At 49.9% G+C, this 22,836-nt stretch overlaps 1 protein-coding gene across 2 annotated transcripts in view; it reads left to right on the top strand.

Annotated features, from left to right (window-relative positions):
• Positions 1-22,836, top strand: part of ESRRB (estrogen related receptor beta) — a 182,138-nt gene that overhangs the window by 48,625 nt on the left and 110,677 nt on the right. Inside the window, exon 1 of one of the 2 annotated variants that reach the window (XM_047796362.1) lies at positions 17,894-18,201. The exons of the other annotated variant lie outside the window; for it this stretch is intronic. Coding sequence (XP_047652318.1) covers positions 18,152-18,201 — 50 coding nt within the window. The 5' untranslated portion in view covers positions 17,894-18,151. Of the gene's footprint in view, positions 1-17,893; positions 18,202-22,836 lie in introns of those variants that run through there. 2 annotated transcript variants of the gene reach the window in all.

Genomic DNA, 22,836 nt, shown 5'->3' on the forward strand with positions numbered 1-22,836 from the left:
ATTTGTGTTTCTCTAATAATTAGTGATGTTGAGCATCTTTCATATGCCTATTAGCTATCTGTATGTCTTCTTCTTCTTTGGAGAAATGAAAAATTAGTAATAATTGATTTTTTTTAATTTTAAAAAATTTTTGGTCTTTTTTGGGCCACACCCGTGGCATATGGAGGTTCCCAGGAGGGTCAAATTGGAGCTGTAGCTGCTGGCCTGTGCCACAGCCACAGCAACGCCAGATCCAAGCCGTGTCTGTGACCTACACCACAGCTCACTGCAACACGGGATCTTTAACCTACTAAGCGAGACCAGGGATCAAACCTGTGTCCTCATGGATGCTAGTCAGATTTTTTTCCAACGAGCCATGACGAGATCTCCCAAGGATTGTTTTTAAAAGTCCTTTTCTCTGGGATTGTTTGAATTTGAAGTCCTGGACAGCAAGAAGATAGATTTAAGAACTTCGGGTACCTGGTATCTGTGAAGCCTCAGATTAGTGGTGTCCAACCTGGACTATGCATTCGAATCTTCTAGATGACTTGATTCCTTGTTAAAACACAGATAGCTGGGTCCAACCTGGGTCTGGTAGGGAGACCAAGGATTTGCATTTTTAGCAAGTTCCTCAGTGATCATGCTGATGCTGGTCCCTGGAATCCACCTTGAGAATCGCTGCCCTAAAATAAGCCTCTGGAATCCTAAACATAATGGTAGGGAGGGCCATGAAGTTCAAGGCAGAGTCTTCCTTCTGCAAAACCAAAGCCGGTGTTAGGTCTTGATGATAATAATTCTGCCACCCCAAAAGATGGCAGTGCCTATGATCATCTGGCATTCTGCTCTGTGCAGAAGAAATTGATTTTGACTGGCCCTACCAATGCCTTCCAAAAACTCTAGCCAAAGCTGGTATTGGTGTTGCCAGTTGCGAAAGGGACATAGAGGCAAAATCATTCGAGGAGGGGGAATGTACAAATTAGAACCCTTCGCATTGTATCTTTAAACTCAAGTGAGCACCTTCTTTAGGGGTGAAAAAACAGTAAACATTTATTGAGCAATTACCCCAGGCCAGGCACTATGCTGGGAGTTTTATGTGCCTTGTCTCTGTTCATCCTCAGAATCACCTCTGAGATCAAGATGATCAGTATCCTCATGGCCTGCCCAAAGCCCCATGGCTCATAGCAGGAGGCCCAGGTGCAGAGTGTGTGGCCCTGCACACAGGCAGAGCCAATGGGCACCCGGTCAGTCCCTCTTGGAACCACCAGCAGCAGTGGCCAGGGATGAGGGAGGCCAACAAAAGACCAGGGAAAGGATGGGTTGGGTAGGAAGGGTGGTGGAGGAGGTAGGCTCTGGGGAAGGCAGGCCTGAGAAGAGAAGAGGGAGATACACTGTGTGAGGAAGGGTCCAGGAAGCACAATACCATGGGCTGGATTTGCTGGGACTTGGAAATGAAAGGAATGCGACTCAGAAGCAGGAGCCTGAAAGGATCTCTTACATGTAGAACCTGTCCTCAGGTATGGCTGGATCCAGGACCATCAAGACTCCACCCCTTCTATTTTCTGACTTTTCTACAAGGGACATTATAGAAAAAGGTTGGGAGGCAGGGGAGATTTGCCAAGGCCATGTGGCCAGCAATCTAGATTTTAGTAGCTTGAGTGTAGTGCCAAAGCAGGGGGAAGCCTGAGTCAGAGGCTGCTATTTCCCCCTCCTCTGGTTGAGCATGGCAGGCTGAGTGCCCTGCTGCTACGCCTATCACACTGTGGTGTTGCTCTGCTCTGCACCCTGGAGTGTGAGGGTGGCAATTCTGCCCCTGTAGCCCCTCCCGATGGTTGGGTGATGCTGTAGGGCTCCTGTTGGTACCCTCACTTCTCCCCCTCTAGGTGCTTGCTCTTCATCCCTGCTCCCTCCCCGTGGACCCAAGACCCCTGGGTCTCTGCAGCAGACCCTCCCACCCCACAACCTGCTCACTTGTACATGGAGGAACTGGAGAAAGAGAGAGGGAGAGCTGGCCCAAGCTGGCTTTGCCTGCAGGAGGCTGGAAGCCTGAAGATCAGTGGGTAAGACAGAGCCCTGGACAGGTGTGCAAACCTTTACCTACTACAGATCCTGCCTGTAGTAGAACGTGGCCAGAGCAACAATCAGACTAACAACTTCTTCCTTCTTTGCTATGGGCAGAGGTGGCGATGTGGGGAGGGGAGCTGAAGGTCGCCCTTTCTCTTTAGCATTCACTCTTCTATTAGTTGGAGCACCTCACCAAGTCCACTGCTTCACACATTGCTTTATTAGGACACTTGGTTGCATTAACTGGCATCATGTATAACAAGACTTAACAGATGATAAAGATTTGCTATTGCTCTATCCCCCTGATCTCAGATCTTTTAGCATCTGCCTGCCTTTCTGGGTTATTCCATCCTGAACTGCAAGGACATGCTATTAATCTTTAGTATCTGTTCATTCCACACACAGGCCCCCCCACTGGGAAGGGACCCAGGAGTGTCACACAGAGGGTGGATTGGCTTTATTTATTTCCCCCTCACCAGATGGAAGGTACTGTTCTGCCTCTGATCATGAGCTAACTAGAGCCACCAGGGCTTTGGATGGCAAGGCCTCTCTCTCTCTCTCTCTCTCTCTCTCTCTCTCTCACACACACACACACACACACACACACACACACACACACACACACTACCCCGCCCTCCTGCAAACAGTGGAAGGAGGCTCTCTCACATTGCTGGTCATGATGCTGTGAAAGGACACATTTGAGAAGGCATCCCTGTGTTTTCATTACTCCGAGACCATCCTACACTGGAGGTGGTCCCAACATCCCAGGTGACTTGGCTACCTAGGGGGCAGACGGGTGGAGTCAGGGGCTCTCACACCTCTCTGCCTAGGCTGTTGTCTGAGACCATTCAAGGTAGCTGCATTGACAGGTCCCTTGAGATGGGAGGTTGGGGTGTGAGGGGGACCTCAGGGTAGTGAGCTCCCTGTCTGCCACACAGTGAGGAGAGGAGAGTCCAGCTGCGGGAGATTTAATGAGCCTTGGCCTTTCATTACCTTCGAAAGATCCTTTGGAGAAGAAATGGCCAATATTTGGATGTTAACATATTGATGACTCTTCCTTCAAGATTAAGAGATGGGAGTAACATATTTTTGAGGGTTGCCTGGGCAACATCTGACTCTATTAACAGGCATATAGGATAAAGGAGGATTTCCAAGGATGGAGTAAGCTTCAGAGGCTGCAGGAATGGAAATTCCTTTTACCCTCCACTAAAGACTCAGATCCCAGTGGGGTGTTAGGTTGGCATGAAATTCCAAGTTTGAGTGGCACGAAGACTCAAAACAGACCCAAGAGCATCTCTAATGGAGGGTCCAAGTCAAGAAGGCTTGATCTTGATGTTGCATGAAAGTCAGAGGCTCATTATAATGGGCCAGGCATTCAGCACTTGGGTTGTGGTTGGGAAGCTCACGGGGACGTGGACAGAGGGTGGCTAGGCCAGGAGGAGCTGTGCTCCCATCACAGCTGGGAAGATGCTGCTCCAGATCCCCCCACTCCCAGACCCCAAAGGATCTGGAGCAGCAGTAGAGCAGAGAGGAAAGCTGAGAACCGGACTCACGTGAGCTGTCTCCATGCATAGCCTCAGCTGCGCACTTCTCCGGAGGGATGAATACATATAATGTGACAATGGATGTGTTGTAGGGAGAAAGTCACCTTGAGGGGCAGGCTTCCCCCTGCACAGTGCTGAGGTCAGGACCTCTGTTCAGGAAAGGACAGGGTGGAGCCAGTGTCTGCCAATCACGCATGATGTGCCAGCTACCGTGCAAAGAGCTTTACACATACTCCCGTGCAACAAACTATTTTAACCCCTGAGGAAAGATGGACAAGGAGGTTACATATTGTCTCAGGATCCCAGAGCTAATGAAGGGCAGCGTGAGGGTTTGAGCACAGGTTGGCCAGAGGCCAGAGGCAGTTTTCCTCTTTGCAGGTGCTTTTTAATGGCCTCCCCCAGACACAGATGGAGGGAGACTGTCTCCCATCATATCAGAGTCTTCCATGTGATTCACAAAGCACTAGCTAGATCTTGATTTACCCCTTCTGCTCCCACTCATAAAAACACATCCCACACAAGTGAATGAAAGTGAAAATATTAAGTACTACTTAACAGCACTAAGTACTAAATGAGAAAGATTATTGTGCTTGCAAATTTGGATATTTACCGGTATTAACATTCCTAGTAACTGACTTCATACCAGACGTGATTTGAAATCCATCTGGATGTCATGATGCTGTTTGAGAACCACCAAGCTGTACGACCCCCCATGATCCGTTCAGTCCTCACTCACATAGGCCAGCTACGTAAATGGGGTTGGTCTCACCCTGAGTGGAAAAGGGTGTTGGTCCAAAAAGCAAGGGTGTATAGGTAGGTGGCTACCTTTCAACAAGGGCCTCTTCTAACACGGCCCCGGGGCCTCCAAGGGGATGCTGTTCTAGGCATGGGGCTGATTTGTGGTAGTGATGCTTCTTATTTTATTTATTTATTTATTGGTTGACTGATGGGTTCAATGCGCTTCAGAGAACACTGATTTTAGAGATACTGGTTTGATTTTCAAAGCATGCTCCAGGGAGGGTTGGAGGATCCCTAAACGTGGTTCATGAACTTCCTAGAATTGTTGGTGAACGATGAAAGTTAGACCCCCTTACCAAACAGAAGAGCTGCTTTTTTGCTACTTTATACAACAGAGTTCTATGCACAGTTCCATCTCAAGAAAGTCTCTTTTTAAATTATTATTATTTTGAAAACCACTGCTTTAAAATGATGCTTTTGTGATCACAGAGGCAAAATAATTGCTTATGGGCAAGCCTCTTTCTTGTGAACCAGCATGCTGGCTGTTGCTGAAGAGCTGTTAAGGAGTTCCTATAGCAGCTCAGTGGAAATGAACCCAACTAGTCTTCATGAGGATGCAAGTTCAATCCCCGGCTCTGCTCAGTGGGTTAAGGTTCTGGCATTGCCTTGAGCTGTGGTGTAGGTTGCAGGTGTGGCTTGGAGCGGGCATTGCTGTGGCTGTGGTGTAGGGTGGCAGCTGTATCTCCAATTTGAACCCTACCCTGGAAACTTTCATATGCCTCGGGTGCAGCCCTAAAAAAAAAAAAGAGTCGTGGGAGTTCCCATCATGGGGCAGTGGAAATGAATCCGACTAGGAGCCATGAGGTTGCGGGTTTGATCCCTGGCCTGGTTCAGTGGGTTAAGGATCCGGCGTTGCCAAGAGCTGTGGTGTAGGTCGCAGATGTGGCTCGGATCCCATGTTGCTGTGGTGTGCTGTAGGCCAGCAGCTGTAGCTCCGATTGGACCCCCAGCCTGGGAACCTCCATATGCCTCCATATGTGTCTAAAAAGCACACACACACAAAGAGTTATTAAGGAACTACATCTCTGTCAAGACCCATCCTCTAGCCTGTCCTTTGGTAATGGGGCAAGAAGTGCATCTCCTGGGTGGAATGGCTAGGTTAGTTAGGATCCAAGGAACAAAAGAAATGTACATTGATTAATGTTGGAAGAAACAGGAAAATAAGACCACCTGTTCAGCCTTATGGTGGCCTTTCAGACGGGACAGGGAGGGAATATGAGGTAAGGAGCCCTCCTGGTTTTATTTGGGAATTTATTCTACCTCCAGAGGGGGCTCCTAATCCCTTGGGTGTGTGCATAAGCCATTCAAGTGCACCCTGGTGGTTTTGGAACTGCTGCCCGTTTGAACCTGCTCCAACCAAGCAAATTGGCCCTAATGGGGAAATTTTGCTTGGCAGTAGAGAGTCTTCCTTTTCACCAGCCCCCCCATCATCTTCCAGCTGCCCTTCACCTTCTCCAAGTTGTAGAAAGTTAAAATCCACCCTTTGGTATCATTCCAGAAAACCAGTTGATTTCTTCCCCGATGTGATATTCCTTCTCTCATTTTCTCCCTTCAGTGCTAAGAGCACAACTCCTTTGGATTTGAAAGGACTCCTCTATTTGGAATGAAGATGTCTCCCTAAATGTACTGTGGAGCTAGGTCTGATCCACACTGACTTCCCAGTACTCTTGCAAATTGGTTGATTGGACCTAAGCATACCTTTTCCCATCTATCCGTTGGGCCTGGGTTCCCAGGCCTGCCCATAAAATCCTCTTCCTTACCCGTAAGGTACAGAGTTATGTGGACACTCAAGGTGACATGGAAGAATGGACAGAGAGCACAGGTGTCGGGATGAGCAAGAATTGGGTTCAAATCTCAGATCATCTTCAGGCTTCAAGCCACTTCCCCGAAGAGCTTCACTCTCCTCCTCAAAAGATAAAATGAGAGTGATGATGCCCACCTCAGATGCAAAGTGGGCTAAGGTACCCTGGGTTAGGGCTAACTGCCAGGATGCCGGGTGCCCAGCACAGTGCGGATGCTCAAAAAATGGTACTTCCCCCCCCACACCTCCCCCCGCATCACTGAGTCTGAAGACTCACACTAGAGCTCGCAGGCTTCAACGAACAATAAAAAGCAGGGAGAAAATAAAAATGCTACAACATTAATGATGGACCCGAACAGGGAATGGATCATATCATGAATAAGAAATAGAGGTTCTGTCTCTATTGCTGGTATTAGATAACAGGCAGAATGACTCAAGTGGGGGAAGATGGAGTAGACTGAGACAAGACGGAGACACTGAGGGGATGTCTGGACACTTTCTGGGCTCAGGGATGGTTACTGCTGCTCTGTTTGGAGCTAAATTCCCTTAAAAATATCCTGGGGAGTTTCCTGGTGGTTCAGAGGGTTAAGGATCTGGCATCATCACTGCTGTATCTCAGGTTGCTGCTGTGGCATGGGTTCAGTCCCTGGCTTAGGAACTTCTGTGTGCCAAGGGTGTAGCCAAAAAAGGGGAGAAAAAAAAAAATCCTAGGGAACTATTAGAGTCACCTTCTTCCATTTCTCAGGACCACCAGTCCAGCAAGAGGTTGGAAGAGACAAAGAGTGGGTGAGAGGGAGTTCCCGTCATGGCTCAGTGGTTAACGAATCCGACTAGGAACCATGAGGTTGCGGGTTCAATCCCTGGCCTCGCTCAGTGGGTTAACGATCCAGCGTTGCCGTGAGCTGTGGTGTGGGTCACAGTCATGGCTCAGATCCCATGTTGCTGTGGCTGTGGCATAGGCCATCGGCTACAGCTCTGATTTGACTCCTAGCCTGGGAACCTCCATATGCCTCGGGAGTGGCCCTAGGGGAAAAAAGAAAAAAGAAGAATGGGTAAGAGGAGGAATGGTGGGCTGAATATTTGCTGTCTGAATCTGCCCTCCTCTACAACAAACTAATACTGAGAAATAATCATGTTATCATTAATAATAATCATTATTTTCCTGATTATTGATTAGCTTAAAAATAGACATTTCAAAGCCATGAGCAACGTTCAACGTTAAAGATATTATTCAAACTCAGTAAAATGTGTCATGTAGAAACCAGTATTTGAACAGGTATCACAATTGCAGTTCTGCTGTTTCTCTGCTTTGAATTTTAAATGCAAATAAAAATTTTGCATAGAGGAGCTTCCTGGTGGCACAGTGGGTTAAGGATCTGGCACTGTCACTGCTATGGCTCAGGTGACTGTTGTGGTGCTGATTCAATCTCTAGCCCTGGAACTTCCACATGCCCTGGGAGTGACCAAAAAAAAAAAAAAAATCTCATAGAATAGTAAGATCGATGTGAGGTGAGTTCTTTCTCTGTCTCTAGAATCACTATGCTATCATTGTTCATTTTCAATCTACCATTTGAACACAGGGATGTGTTTAATAAGTACCACAGGGGCCAAGGCACAAATGGGCCTTAAGTGAGCTTGAACAATTGACTTCAATTCTTTGAGAATTGACTCTTTTTTTTCTTTTTAGGGACACATTCTCAGCATATGGAGGTTCCCAGGCTAGGGGTCTAATTGGAGCTACAGCTGCCAGCCTATGCCACAGCCACAGCAACGAGGGATCTGAAGCGTGTCTGCAACCTACACCACAGCTCACTCACGGCAATGCCAGATCCTTAACCAACTGAACGAGGCCAGGGATCGAACCTGCAATCTCATGGTTCCTAGTCAGATTTGTTTCCACTGCACCATGATGGGAACTCCAAGAATTGACTCTTGAAGCACTGATGTAGCCAAGGTAGCTAAGTTCGTGTGTGAGTGGCTGACTTTATAACTTCCATGTGTGATGCAATTTATATTAAAGAACAGGTAACAAGAACACGCTCATTTGAAGCTTACATATGTGGTTAAAATTCAATAGCAGCTGCAAGAATTGTTTAGAACTTAGACCAACAAGAGGTTTTCTGGGGGAGGAGTATTTTATCACGGACATTGTTTTGACTTGCTGAAGCAAGGTGATAACAAAGAGTAGCCCAACTTAGAGTTTCTGCTGTGACATAATGGAATTGGAGGCATCTCTGCAGCACCAGGACACACGTTCAATCCCTGGCTGGGCAGGTGGCTTAGGTCCCTGACCCAGGGACTCCATATGCCGTGGGGCGGCCAAAAAAATGTAGCATGACTTAAGAGTCGGTTTTACGATTGTTTTACACCCTCCAGATGATGAGCCTCTTGCTTGCACCCACTGGTGGCCTGTCGTCACTGCCCTGCCGATGGTACACCCGCAGGTGTGGCAAACGCTGGTTTCTCATGCAACAGCCATTCCCTCTTTCTCCTCTAACAGAAGTGGATCTGTTTGTCACCACACGCTAATGTAGTCAGAAAAAGTGAGCCTCTCCCCCAGCTTAAGGGACTAAATGTATTTTAAACTCATCACAGCTATCCATTTCTCCTCTGACAGGAGATTGGTTTGGGATGCGTGTGGTTCTGGATTCTGGCCAAGACGATGTGAGGCTAAGTCTGCTAGAGTGGGGATGGGGACCTCCTGGGAAAGATTTTCCTCCTGACACAAGTCAAATCCAAACAAACAAACAAACAATGCAAACCAACTAGAGACATAAGGGGTGACAAGTCTCCCAACATGAACACACACGTGCACCCTCCCCCTTCTGAATTAGGATGCACTGGGTGAGGAAGGGGTGCCTAGACCACAAGAAGCATCCTCCACCCGTGGGGGAGCAGGGTCAACGCGATGGTCAGTATGCTAAGATGGTCCACCAAAAAAAATGAAACCACGTGCCCCAGAGTCTTTGCCATGTGCGGCCAGAGACTCCAGTTTCCAAAGCCACTGGATTCTCCTGGTGCTTGAAGACAAAACCAACATAGAGTTATCGTTGGATGGATGAGCATGGGGGGAAAGTCACTCAAGGAAGTAGCTCAGCTCAGTATGGAGAAAACAGGGAGAAGAGAGAGCAGAGTATGGAATGGGTTCCTGGGTGTGGAGGAGAAGAAAGAGCATGGAGAATGGACACTGGGCCAGGGGGTCCTGATGGCTGGCTTCAGAGGACACCACTGACTGGCCTGGATGTCTTGGCAATTGAACCAGAGCCAGGGTGTCTGAGGTGAGTGGATGGGCTTTTGGAAGCCAGGAGAGGCTGTATCTTATGCAGTGACCACCCACAATAATCTGCCAATCATTGCCCTCCTTATGCTCCCCCTCCCCAGCCAAGAAAGGTGCAGGAAATGATAAAATAGTTTGAATGGAGAGAAAGTCAGTGGCCTTAAGCCACTTGCTGATTCAGTCTCTATCCTAGACCCCGTCCCTGAGAAAACAGAGCCTGAGGCACGCTTTAGAATGCTGACACATCAGAGTTTCCATTGTGGCTCAGCGGACTAAGAACCTGACTAGTATCTGTGAGGACATGGGTTCAATCCCTGGCCTGGCTCAGTGAGTTAAAGGATTCAGCCATGTGGTGAGCTAGATCTGGTATAGCTACGGTGTAGACCAGCAGCTGCAGCTCTGATTCAACCCCTAACCTGGAAACTTCCACATGCTATGTGTGTGGCCTGTAAACGACAAAAAAAAAAAGACAAAAAAAAAGGCTGACTCATCATTTGAGAAGTGTAAGGTGAGGGAAATGAGGGTGATGAAAAGGGGAGGTGGGGAAGGGGACAGATGCCAACAATGCCCTATGGCATGTACTGTGCTGGTCACCATGTCCCATCTGGCCTCAAAGAGACCTAGCAGGTTCCTTGGGGTGCATGTCTGTTCTGGAAGATGTATAAAGAGAAATCGCACCATGAAACAGGGCACAGAGAGCAGAAAGAAAGGAGGGATGTGGGGGAGCTACCCTTTTGAACTTCTGGGGTGAGTCATCTGGCCCCTCAGTAAACCAGATCCCATGCCCCGGAGGTGGAGGTGAGACACCCAGAGAAAAAGGAGGCAGCCAGGGATCCTGCCGTGACACCATCAGGGTGCGTGCACATGAGGCTTGGGCTTTGGATGCAGGTATTTGTTCTTCTGTGCTCAGAGACAACCCATCCCACCTTGTCCCATGTTTTTCCCTCTCCTGTGGGGCTCAGACCCCCTTCGGGAGGCCTTGGCCACCTTCTCCACTGCTCTTGACGCCCTCTCCTCATCACCCTCCAGTCTGCTTTGGAAGCAAGTCCCTAGGGACTGAGCATAAAATTCCATCTGTGCCTTCAGTAAGGGAGAGTAAAGAGGAATTATTGCTGCTCCTTGCTCGGCTGGGTTTTGTAGAATTACCCCAAAGCAGTGTTTATCATGCCATTGAGCTGGAGGCCCATGTTTAATGTGCTATCTGTCCTGACCCCAGATGTCTCTCTGCATCGCTGCCCTGCCACCGGCTCGCCTACAGTCCGGCTCATTCTGGGGTCATTGCTGACAAGTGTATTACCGGTGTTTATCCATATTAAATCTTGTATCGTTGACTGCCCTTTCTCCATTTCTCTCAACTCTCTTTGGTCCTCCCTCTGTCTCCCTTCCTGCCTCGCCTTGTCCTTCCTGGAAAGGCAAACCTTTCTAAGTCAGGAGTTCTACGGAAGCTTGTTCCTCATTGTTTATGAAGAATAAAGCTGTCAGAGGGCCATGCAGAGATGGCCCTCCTATGAGGCGCGAGTCAGAGCAGCGGGGACTTCACCAATGGAACCGCTTTCAAGACAACATACATTTGGAAAGATAGCTGATGGCCAGCACTTTCCTCATGTAAAAACACAGCTGGAGCTCCCGTCTGGCACAGTGGCAAACAAATCCAACCAGGAACCATGAGGCTGCAGGTTCGATGCCTGGCCTTGCTCAGTGGGTTAAGGATCTGATGTTGCCACGAGCTGTGGTGGAGGTCGCAGACACGGCTCAGATCCCGAGTTGCTGTGGCTGTGGTGTAGGCCGGTGGCTACAGCTCTGATTCGACCCCTAGCCTGGGGGCCTCCATATGCCATGAGTGTGGCCCTAAAAAGCAAAAAAAAAAAAAAAAAAAAAAAAAACCAAAACCCCGCAGTCAAGAGCTATCACCTTAACCACATTTAATGTAACTATTGCACTTTAGAGTTTTCACACAACGTTTACATTTGATTTTTCCTAAAACCTAAAAGCGTTTGCTGTTTTTCGCTCTCTATAAAACATTTTATTAGAGCAAAAATAAAATGCATTTTATTCTGAAAAATAATGAAATAAGAAGTTCTACTTTAATTGAGCCATTAGGAAATGAAAACACATTCGGATGCTCCCAGTGTTGCCTTTTATGTCATCAACGCCAGGGAGAGGGCTTCCTCCAATGCATGTCTTGTTTCTCACTTAATAACGACATCTCACGTGGGTGTGGTCGTTGAGAATTAATTTCTCAAAAGTTTCATGCATGTAATGGTTTCTTTAAGATCATTAGCTATCCCTGACAATAGGAATGTCCTGAGTGGTGTAATTTGTGTATTTGCAAAGCAAACTGTTCGTTCTTTCTATGGCTAGTGTTGACCGTGACATTTTTGCAGTTAAAACTGTCATCAAAGGAAAGCAAGGTTTCCTTTTGCCGTTGATGAGACCCTCGAAATGAATGGGACGGGTATTTGAAACCAACATGTTTGAGTCTTAAATGAGGCACAGGCCATTAGACATTGGATGACAAATGAATAGGTGACGCAGATGAAAATAAGGTCAAATCTCTTTCTTACAAGTTATGAAAAAACCCACAATCCACTGTAATGGAAAATACGTAATTAGATCATTCATTCGGTCAATAGCTAGTTGTTTAATGCCTCTTCGGTAGCAGGGCCTGTGGAGGAGGCACAGTCTTCGTCCGTCCCCCGCCCCCGCCTCCTCCTTCTCTCTCTACTCCTCCCGCTCCTCTTTCTCCCTGCCCCCACCGGAAATTTGGGCTGGTGACAAAGCTATTACAGTCGTCATGTGTTTCTCTTTTCCTGGCAAGTAGGAGGGAAAAGATCTCTGTTTCTCTGGAGAGACATATCTCACCTTCCTGACCCCACCGTCGGCCCGCTCACTGCAGTTGCCATCTTGCACAGGGCAAAGCATCTTTTGGGCAAACAGGGAACCTGAATATGCCTTCAGCTCTGTGGGTGAGAACGGGATCTCGAAGCCCAGAAACAACCACCACCACACCAAACAACAGAGCTTGGAAATATTTGGAAGTCATTCCAAGACCCCTGGTAGGAATTTCCGATAATGGATGACAGTGGTGGTGGGAGGGGACCCAGGCATTTATCCACTCAAGACATCGTCCCTTTCAAAGTTTATCTTTGGTGTTGTGGCGGCGGCAGTGCTAATAGGACACGAGCCTCCTTGCCCCCATAATGGCCCATTACAGCTTCAGGAAAAGCCATCATGTTTCCGCAGCATTTATCTGTCAGCAGGAGACTATTATGGAAGCACAAACTCACATTGTATTAGCGTTATCAGTTAATTACGGTCCTTGGGACATGTGCCAGCCAGTGGGCTGCCAGTCTGCTGACCAGCACCCATGGATATAACTCCACACCCCCAATTCAAGCACAGAGAAGAGAGTGGGTCCACAGGGGTGTGTGGGCGGGGACCTTTTCCCTGGCCAGGAGTCCATGGAGCCTTGGCCTGATCAGCACGGTCCCCAGAGATGCCCCGGTTAGGCTCCCTGTCCAGACCAGGCCCACCCTAGTCATCATGGACCATCAGTGGATGTGCTTCCCCGACTCACCTCCCCCGGCGCCTACCCTGGGGTGGAGCAGAAGCAGGCTTGGACAGTGATCAGGCACTTCCACAGAAGCATCCTCTCCTTGCTGGGCTGGTGGTAAGAAGTGACTACACACTTGTGTTTCTCAAGGCGTCATTCTTACCTGGAAACTCGCTTTGGGGAACGTGGGTAAGGTTGAGGGACAGGGGTGGTGTCACCAAACGATCAGTGTCCCACATTCACTGCTCTAAGGGAGCATGTGGCGGAATTGCCAAAAACTCCTGTTGGGTCTTGCTTTTTTTTTTGTCTTTTTGCCTTTTCGCCTTTTCTAGGGCCCCTCCCACGGCATATGGAGGTTCCCAGGCTAGAAGTCTAATCGGAGCTGTAGCCGCCAGCCTACGCCAGAGCCACAGCAACATGGGATCTGAGCCGTGTCTGCAACCTACACCGCAGCTTACGCCAATGCCAGATCCTTAACCCACTGAGCGAAGCCAGGGATCGAACACACAACCTCATGGTTCCTAGTCGGATTTGTTAACCACTGAGCCACGACGGGAACTCCCGGGTCTTGTCTTTTAGCAATGAAGTGATCAAGTCTTCCTATTAAGTTGCCTGGCTTGAAACATGAGAAAAGCCTACTTGCTGTTGGGGATGGCACGTCCGGGGAGAGGATTCAAGAACCCGAGAGACACAGCTTGCAGCTGCCTTACGTGTGCAGAAGTGATAGGTGTTGGGGCAGGGTGGGCGGGGTCACCTCCAGACGGGGACAATACCCGCCAAGACCAGTGTAAGGACGGCGATCGTCAGCACACTTGCGGCGAGGGGCGCGGCGCTGGGCTCAGACAGCTCCAGGGACCCTCGAGAACCAGGGGCAGGCATTAAAATCGCCCATTCTGAGGACTTAGCCAGACTGGGGTGGGCAAGAGTGGGTGGGGAGTGTGGGCCTGGGTTCGGCACACTTGGTGCTTTTTGTACTCAGAGGAACATAGGTTGGGGGAACAGGGCAGGCTGAGCTGTGTCTGGGTAGGTTTTCCTACTTACCTGCCTCTGGGAACCCCCAAAGGAAACCATTTAGGGAAAAGTGTGGACACAGAATCCCGAGTTCCCACCATCTCCCCGGCGATATGTGTGTGGGCGTGCTGCCCAGGGTTCTGGTTTGGCTTCATATTCCTTGGGAAAGAGCTGGAATTCAGGGAAGGAGGGAGGAGGGAAAGGGAAGAGACTTGGGTACAAAGAGGAGTTGAATAATAGAAATCTATGCTGTGCCAGTTATTCACTATGTGACCTTGGGTAGGTCATTTCACCATGACATTTCAAATTTCCTTATTTATTAAGTCTGATAAATGTTCTTAAATGATTCCTCGAGACACCTCTTCCCCAAATGGAAGTTCTTGCAAATGTAATAAATGTCTATTTAAAGGCGTTTGTCACAAGAACAAAGTAAGCTGCCATCTGCTTTAGCCCCCAACTACTGTGTCTGAAGCCTTCCGTTCCATTCCCTTTCTGCGGAACTGCCCACCCAGGGGAGCCAGTGTTGGAACACAGGAGAGTGAAGGGTGGCTGAGAGATTTTTGCTGGGGTGTATTACAAATAGCACCTGCCCTAGGAAGGAGAGCAGAGGAGGTAAGAAGTGATGATAGGCTAAATGAATTTCAAGCTTGATGGAGCCCAAGAGCCCTGCCCACCCCATTCTGCCCCCAGTACCGCCTTTGTTTTCTGGAGAAGAGAAGACACTGGTCAGGCCACGTGCAGGAGTCAGGACCAGATCCCCAGCCCTTTGCTTCCTCCTACACTGCCACCTCGCCAGCTAGAGGCATGGAACCAACCTAGCTTTGGGAAGGAATCCCACGCCCTGTGAGCTGGCTGAGGATGGAGAAGGAGAACAGCTGGTCCCAAGAACAGGGTGGGACCCAGCCACGTTCACCTGGAAAACCACGGGAGAAGCCTGCACCTGCCAGGCTGGATCAGGTGCTCATGGTGTCCCTGCCGGCAGGCCCTCTTCTCCCCTGCAGTGCAGTCACTCTGCCAGGAGGGAAGGAGGAAGAAATCTGGCCCAGGGCTGTGTGTGAGCAGGCTGGGCAGGCCCCTTGGAAGTGGACAGTCAGAAGAGGTCTGGACCTCAGGGGCCTCGTTCCCACCCCGGATGACAATCAAATAGTGCCCAGGGGCAAGGCCATCAGTTACCTGCATCCCTGTGCCTTAGATGCAGAGAGCAGCTGCGCAGGTGTCAGCCTAGTTTCTGAACCAACACCGACTTTCTGGTTTTCCTCTTTTGCCCCCAGTAGCTTTGCATCCACTTCTCAAGGCTATGAAGTTGTCTTTCCTTTCATGATCCACAAGGTGTGCTCCAGTTAAAAAACCTGCACCCACCCAAAGCGAGGGGGCAACAGAGGATCTTATGACCCCCTCTGGAGCAGCTGGCCTGCCCCTCTGCACATGCCCCTACCCCCCAACTGCTGTGGGCTGACATTTCATTCAACAAAGTCTTTAGCAGGCACCTGCTATGTGCCAGGCACCAGTAAGCACTGGGAATCCTCCAGTGAACAAAAACAGGTAAGGTCCCTGCCTTTATGGAGCTTACAACCTGGGGGGGGGGGAACAGAGGTATTATTCATACCCATACATGTATAATTGCAAACTAATAAATTACCTGAAGCAAGGCAAAAAGCAGAAGGTTCTGGTGTGACCTAGAAGGTAGGGCATTCTAGGTTGCAGGTGCAAAGATGGAGGGAACACAGTATGGACAGAGGAGGGGTGTGCAGGCCTGCTATCTGCTATCTGAGGCCTGCCCTGTAAGCCAAGGGGTAGGACTGGGGCCTGTTTCCTAATTGCAACAAATCGCAAAGGGGACCTTGGCTGTGCATGTTACACAGTGCTTCCTGGCTGCTCTGTGCTTGGAAAGTGGATTTCTGGAGCCAGAAAGGATGCAGGGAAACCAGTCACTGAGGTCTTGGCAAGAGATGGTGGTTGTGTCTCTGCACCCCTTTCTGTCTCCAATGTCAGCAAGCACCTATGTGATTTAAAAGAATCCAGGGATGCTGGGGTTCTGCTGACAGGCCAGCATCTTCATCCATCTCTCTGTGAGATACCTGCCAGCGCTCGGCACCTGGAGAAACTCACGCGTTCCTCCACTTCAGCACATGAAATACCCCACATGCTCTGTTTCCCAGCCTGCAGGAGCTTACATTCATCCAAGTCAAGTGTCCTCTGCCTTCCTGCTGCCCGTTCCCAGCCCCTCCTGAGCGGCCGGTTTCTCCTGGGATTTCCTCCCTGCTTTTATTCCTGAAGTGCTTGAACACTGCCTGCAGTTACACTCCATTTAGACATGGTTTTGATGATAAAATGATGTTTTTCCCCCTATAGCTCATTGTCTTTTGTAGAATATAGGAGAATTAGGTGGCGGTCTCTCCCGAGGGCTACCCCCGCCCTTTAAACAATCCTATACCTATCCCCTCCCCACACTCATTTGAATCATCAAACTGATTATTACCCTGTGGCTGGCACATCTCAAAATATGACAAGCCTCAGAAGAAGGTTTGGGGGTCCCCACTTACAGCTGGTTTTGGTACAGGGGCAGTTCATAATGTTGGGGTTCATGGAATAAGCAGCAGACAGGGTTGCATGTGTGTTTATAATTGGGGATTCAGGTGTATATGTTGATGTGTCTACTTGTACCTTTAAGTGGATGTGGCAGGTAAGTTCCTTGTTGTAACCACAATTGTGTTTTCCAAAGCAGACAGCAATTTATTCGTTTGTGTCTGTGTCCTGGGCACGTTTCCGAATGAAGAGAGCATCATTTTATACATCTAGAGAGCATTTATTTTTTATTTTTTATTTTGCTTTCTAGGGCCACATGCGCAGCCTATGGAAGTTCCTAGGCTAGTGATCACATCAGAGCTATAGCTGCCAGCCTACGCCACAGCTCACAGCAATGCTGGATCCTTGACCCACTGAGGGAGCCCAGGGATCAAACCCACGTCCTCATGGATACTAGTGGGGTTTGTTTCTGCTGCACCACAACAGGGAACTCCCTAGAGAGTGTTTTATGGCAGCACACCCTGCGTCTAGCCACATGAGAACCATTCAGAACCCACTGGCCCAGGCGATGAGAGCTGGGAAGGGAATCTGCTGCTCCTCCCCTGGAGGCCCTTGCTGGGCCTCACCTGCTGGCCTGAACCTTTTCACTTTTGTGCACCAAACACCAGGTTTGAGGCTGTGAATTTTTTTTTTTGTCTTTTGAGGGCCGCACCAGAGGCATATGGAGGTTCCCAGGCTAGGGGTCTAATTGGAGCTGTAGCTGCCAGCCACAGCCACAGCAACTCCAGATCGGAGCTGCGTCTGTGACCTACACCACAGCTCAGGGATCCTTAATCCACTGAGTGAGGCCAGAGATCGAACCCGTGTCCTCATGGATCCTAGTCGGATTCCTTTCTGCTGCACCAGGAGGGGAACTCTGAGGCTGTGAATTTTGAAGGCACTGGCCTCTTCTCCCTGATAGGAGAGAGGAGAAATGTGAGTCATTTTTAATTTGTAAAAGAGACCCCTTCCAAAAGGTGAATTTGCTGGACCTGTTAGTTAAAATTCAGGAATGGGGGTGGGGGCGAGAGTCTTTCCACCCCTGAGTCCCACTAGCCAGCTGGACTTTTTTTTTTTTTTTTTTTAATGGCAAGAGAACAGGCCTTGTGGCTCTAAGGCACAGTCCTCCTACTCCTCAGGAGGTGGGGACCTCGCTGGAGCGTCTGATTCCATTGAAGTCTCTCTGGCTCACCCCCCTTCCCCCACCCCAGCTCGATTCTGTCACTTTAAGTCCAGCCCCTGAGAGATAGCCAATAGGAGCCAAACCATACATCAGTCTCCCAGCCTTAAAGCTACAGTAGGGTTAGTGGGCTCCAAGTCTCTGGTGCCCAAGCCTCCTCCACGGCTTCCCATCCCCTCTGCCCGCTCGGAGTGTGTGCATGAGTGGGAGCGCTGGGCTGTGCGCGCACGGCTCTCTGCCTCCCTCTCACCCCGCCAGGGCGCTTCCTCCCGCTTACTGTGCCCCTGCCCGGACTCGCACCTCGCCTGTGCCCTTCACTCGCTCTTCCGCCTGATTTCCCCGCCGCCTTTCTCTACCAACTGGGAATGCTAAAACGGGACTGATGGACGTATCAGAACTCTGCATCCCGGACCCTCTCGGCTACCACAACCAGTAGGTGCTCTGCTTCTCATCTGTCTGTCCTTTCCGCCTGTCCGGCTGTCCCTGTCCTGGGTGTTGCGGCTCTTCTTCTAGGCATTCTTGAAGTGACGGGGACCCCGGGGACACTTGGGGGACGTCGGAAGGGGAAAGCCTCTCACTTCCTGGATTTCCTTCTCGGGGGTAAACTTTTCCCGCACCCCCTTTTACAAACCCTCACTTTTACCTAAAAGTAGCGCTTTCTCATTCACTCTTTCTTCCTCTCGGATCTTTCCCGCGGGGAGCAAATATTTGAGTTTCTGTGAAATGGGGAGGAAGCAAGCCCGGAACAGGTGCGGGAATGTTGCAAGGATGTCCTGTCCCATCGGGGAAAACCTCCTCGCGGGCCCTTTGACTTCAATATTTATTTCCGAAATCGAACGTGGCGCGCGGGTTTGGAAACTGTGGGCGGCTAGAGCTGCCTTGCCCCGCAGTCCCAAAGGGGCGCCCCGAGGGCAAGCACGCGGCGCGGTGGACCCAGGGCGCCCCAAGAGTGCGGGCGACGTTGCCGGGGTAAACTGTGCCCCGCACGCCCTGCGAGGGGAGCCCGCATCCCGCCAGGAGTGGGGACAGCCGGCGGGGCGCTGCGGCGGAGGCAAAGTTGGCTCGCGGCTAGGGGGGAGACCGCACCCTGCGGAACAGACAGACGGGCGTGATTTCCGTGCCTAGGGCGGCTTTGAGCTCCCCTCGGGGGAACCTGTGGTTGTCCGCTCGGCGTGCGCGTGGGTGGCGGCGGAGGCTGCGGGCCTGGGCAGCGAGCGGAGCGCGCAGAGTGGGAAAGCGGAGAACTGATGCCTTGAACCTTGAGGGGGCTGCCCCGCGAGACCAGCTTGGGCTCTCCTGGGTCCTGCTCCGGCCATCCCATCCGCGGTTTCCCTCGCAGAGCTCTCCTTCCGTTCCACCTGCCCCGGTACCTGCCGGGATCTCCCCTCCGGCGCTCCGCGTGCCGCCGCGCTCTGGTCTCGGGCTCGGGTTTGGGCATCTGGGTGTGGGCGCGCGCAGAGCGATCCCTCGGAAGGCTTCAAACAACAATGAAATGAAAACTCTAGGTCCTCTCGGACCTGCTTAACCTCTTGTTTTTCTTCCTCTTCTTTTTTTCTGAAGCAAACTGAACTCCTGAAGTCAGTTCTCGTTCCACCATCCTTTCATTTTAGTACTACCCCTCCCCCTAAGAACCAAGACATCCCTAAAACAAATACTCTGGATAACGTGGGGTTCCAGCAAGTATGATTACACCATCCTCGCCGCACCGACTACCTCCACCCCAGGTGGACCACGCGTGAGAGAGGAGGCAACTTCACAGCGGTGTCTCCTCTGGGTGACCGGACTGTCCCAGCCTCCGTGCTGACCTTTTTGGCTCTAGTTTGGGGATTTCCCTGGATAGAGGGTCCTTTAGATGCCACCAGAATTTAGACAGAGTGTCAGAAGTAGGGATTGGGTTGGGAGATGAGGTGAATCCTTAATTATAATGGATTCAGATTTCCATCAGCTTGAAAAGTGGCTTTTCTTTCTCTGTAAAGGTTACACTGATCTCAGTTTGTATGGCTGGTGGGGGTGGGAGGACGCTCCCTCCAGAAGGGAGTGCCAGCGGCCAAGGCAACCTCGGGATGGGTAAGTGAGGCTGTGAACAATCTTTGATGCTTGCGAGACATTTCTTCACGTGAAGTTACCAAGTCTGACAAACATTGGCTATTTAAATTGTTTAGGCTCCCTCTCTCCAGAGGTGACTTCTTTAGTTGACCTCAAAATATCTGTTTGTCCCTGGCTCAAGTCAAAGCTAATAAATATGAAGTTTCACATGGGGAAGTACATCCTTTGATTATGTTGACCAGGAAAGCAAGGAGAAATGGGGGTTTAGCAGCTGGATAATTCATAGAGTTGACGAGTTGACGGCAACCCTGGCTTGAGTTTGAGGAGAAATAAGAGCAAAGAAGGAATGTCAGGGAAGCGACAAAGGGGAGTGAGGGAGCTGAGAGCCTGAGTGTCTGGGAAGGGTTGGAAGTGGAGATGAGTTATAAAATAAGCCCAACAGTGGTTTGGATTCCCTACCCTTCCTGGTTTCTTTGCAGAGAACTAGCTTCTCACTCCAAGGGGCAAGGAAAAGCCAGAAGCATGCTGCTCTTTCCTCGGAGGAACTAAGCATCCCTATGAGATGCCATTTCTTAATGCCCAGGACCTGCTGGGTAGCGGCTCAAGTACTAGTGAGCCAGCCCCATATACAGGTGCATGCCTCCCCGTGAGGTGAGGGTTTACTTCTGCTGTGCTTACAAAACTTCCAAGGACGAGGTGGTGGGGGTGGGAGGCTGGTGTCAATCCCGGTGCTTCATGACAGGTAGCTTTAGAGCCACTGGTAGCAAAGTAACAAGACAGAGGATTGCATTCTTTGGTTTGTTGGAAGAACCTTAGAATGAATCTATCCATTATGGTGCCGATGTTTCTTGGGGAACACATGCCTGAGAGGGTTTTCATGCTCTGTACACACAGTTTCTACCTATTTGGCTGAGTTGACATTCCCAGACTTGAAAAAACCCAAGGGCACAGGGACCACAGTCCAGGGAGAAAGAACTCTCCAGCCTTCCTTCTCACCTGCTAACATACAGAGAGCATTTTTTTTTTAATGTTTTAGTGTTATTCTTACTTTCCAGGTGAGAAATTAACACATGCACACATGCACACACACAGATATATCCATACCTTCCTACTCTTGCCTTCATTTTCATTTTCTGTAGCCAGTCTTGTAGGTGACTCCATTACCATTTCTAATCAATATTTTATGTACATATATAATCAGCCAGAGTGGGAGTGAGTGTGCTGGCTTGTGTGGACCAATGTGTCGGGGACCAGACCCACTGGAGACCCTCGGGTGTAAAACCCAGGGATGGGGAGGGGGCACTGCCTCGCTCGCTGTCCGAGGATCACTTTGCTGTTGTTGAAGAAACAAAGAACAAACTGTCCTGAAGGTAAAATATGTGGGTTCACACGTAGGAAAAATGCCACATGGTAATTCAGGATCAGTGACCCAGAGAAAAACAAAGGGGGAAATTAATTTTTAATGGTACATTTAAAAATAAATCTGAGTGAGGACATGAGTCTTGGTGTGCCAAGGGAGGGGCTCTAAAAAAATAAAGCTTTGTGTGCCCACCGCCCTTCTGGAGGTGTGGGCTCCGTGGAAGAGGATGGGGTGGTAGGAGGCTGGAGTCTTTCAGGCCTGAGGGCGACAAACTAGCAGGAAGCAGTAGGTCAACGCGCAGGGCCCTGGTCCCAGGGAAGGCCCTTTCCAGCTCAGTGAGATCTTGACATCAACTGGAAATTTCCTCTTGGAGCTTATTTCCCCCATTCCTTTCATTTTAGAAACAAGTCTCTATTTTACCAATTATTGGGACATACGGAAAAGCTGTTTCTTAAAAATATATATCTATGAAGAACCCAATTGACCCACCAAACAAGAATCTTTTCATCCTATTGATTTGGAGTAATCAATACATATTCCATTTAGCCTGGAAGAGGAGGGACAGAGGGGACTTTCGGGGAAAGCTCTGGGAGGGAAGTGGCCGTGATAGAGATTTCATGTCACCATCCTGCCTTCTCAGAGCGCCCCAGCCCTAGCCCAGGGGGCACGTGTGACTTTGTCCTCCATGCTTGATTTGTGTTCCTGATAATGGCCCTTTTTAACCAAATGGTTTGTTTTTAAGACAATCTAACTGCATTGCAAAAGTTTGTCTTCTTCCTCAGTCCTCTGCCTTGTTTCTTTTGAGCACTTGGAACTGGGCAGCTCTGTGCAAGTCTGCAGCCCAAAGGAGGCAGGCCCCAGGGGATGCGGGGCGTGTGAGAAAGACACTGTGAAGGTGGATGCTTGGGGCGGGGCGGGGCGAGGAGCTGGCTGTGTGCGCTGCAAAAGAAAGCAAATTCAGTTCCAAAGATGCTTAAACAGACCAGAGACCCAGAGACAGGATGTTTTTGACGCTGTTCGGCAATGCCCTTCTTTAGAACTTATCTTCTCAGATGCTTTAAGTGCCTTCCTCATTATGATTAAGATGATTTGTGGTTCTAATTTAAGGGGAAGGAACAGCAGATATTATTTAGACTATAATCCTTTCCTTCAAAGGAAAGCCCAGCCCACACCCTGGACACCCCGCCAGGTGCCTTCTCGAACCTACCGGCCATCATCGTCCCTGTCCATGGCATTCTGCAAGTGAGGCCCGCCCAGTGCTCTTCCAGCTTGACCAGGAGGTCTGCCCAGAATGAGTCAGGACTCCTCACAGCTCTGCTGGGAGCTTCTGCCTCGGATTGGATGGCTTTTGGCTGGCCGGTCCCATGGGGGACCCTGGCATGACTTGAATGCTGAGCCTCTGATGTTCTCTGCAGCGGCTGTGGTTTGGAGTGTGCAGGGGCTCAGGAAGGGTTTTCAAGGACAGGGTCCATAGACCTTGCCAGGATGTGCTAAACGTGGGGATGTGCTGGAACACAAATCCGAGCCCACCTCCTGTCTCTTTGCTCTTGAGGCCATTTGCTGATTTTTAGGGATAAATCAAAGGTCTTTTTAGCACTGTAAGTGTTGGTGAGTCCTGACTGGGTTTTGTCTCTGGTGAATGTCCCCTTTTCAGCCCCAGC

Source organism: Phacochoerus africanus, chromosome 9 (assembly GCF_016906955.1).
Source record: "Phacochoerus africanus isolate WHEZ1 chromosome 9, ROS_Pafr_v1, whole genome shotgun sequence".
NCBI lineage: Eukaryota > Metazoa > Chordata > Mammalia > Artiodactyla > Suidae > Phacochoerus > Phacochoerus africanus.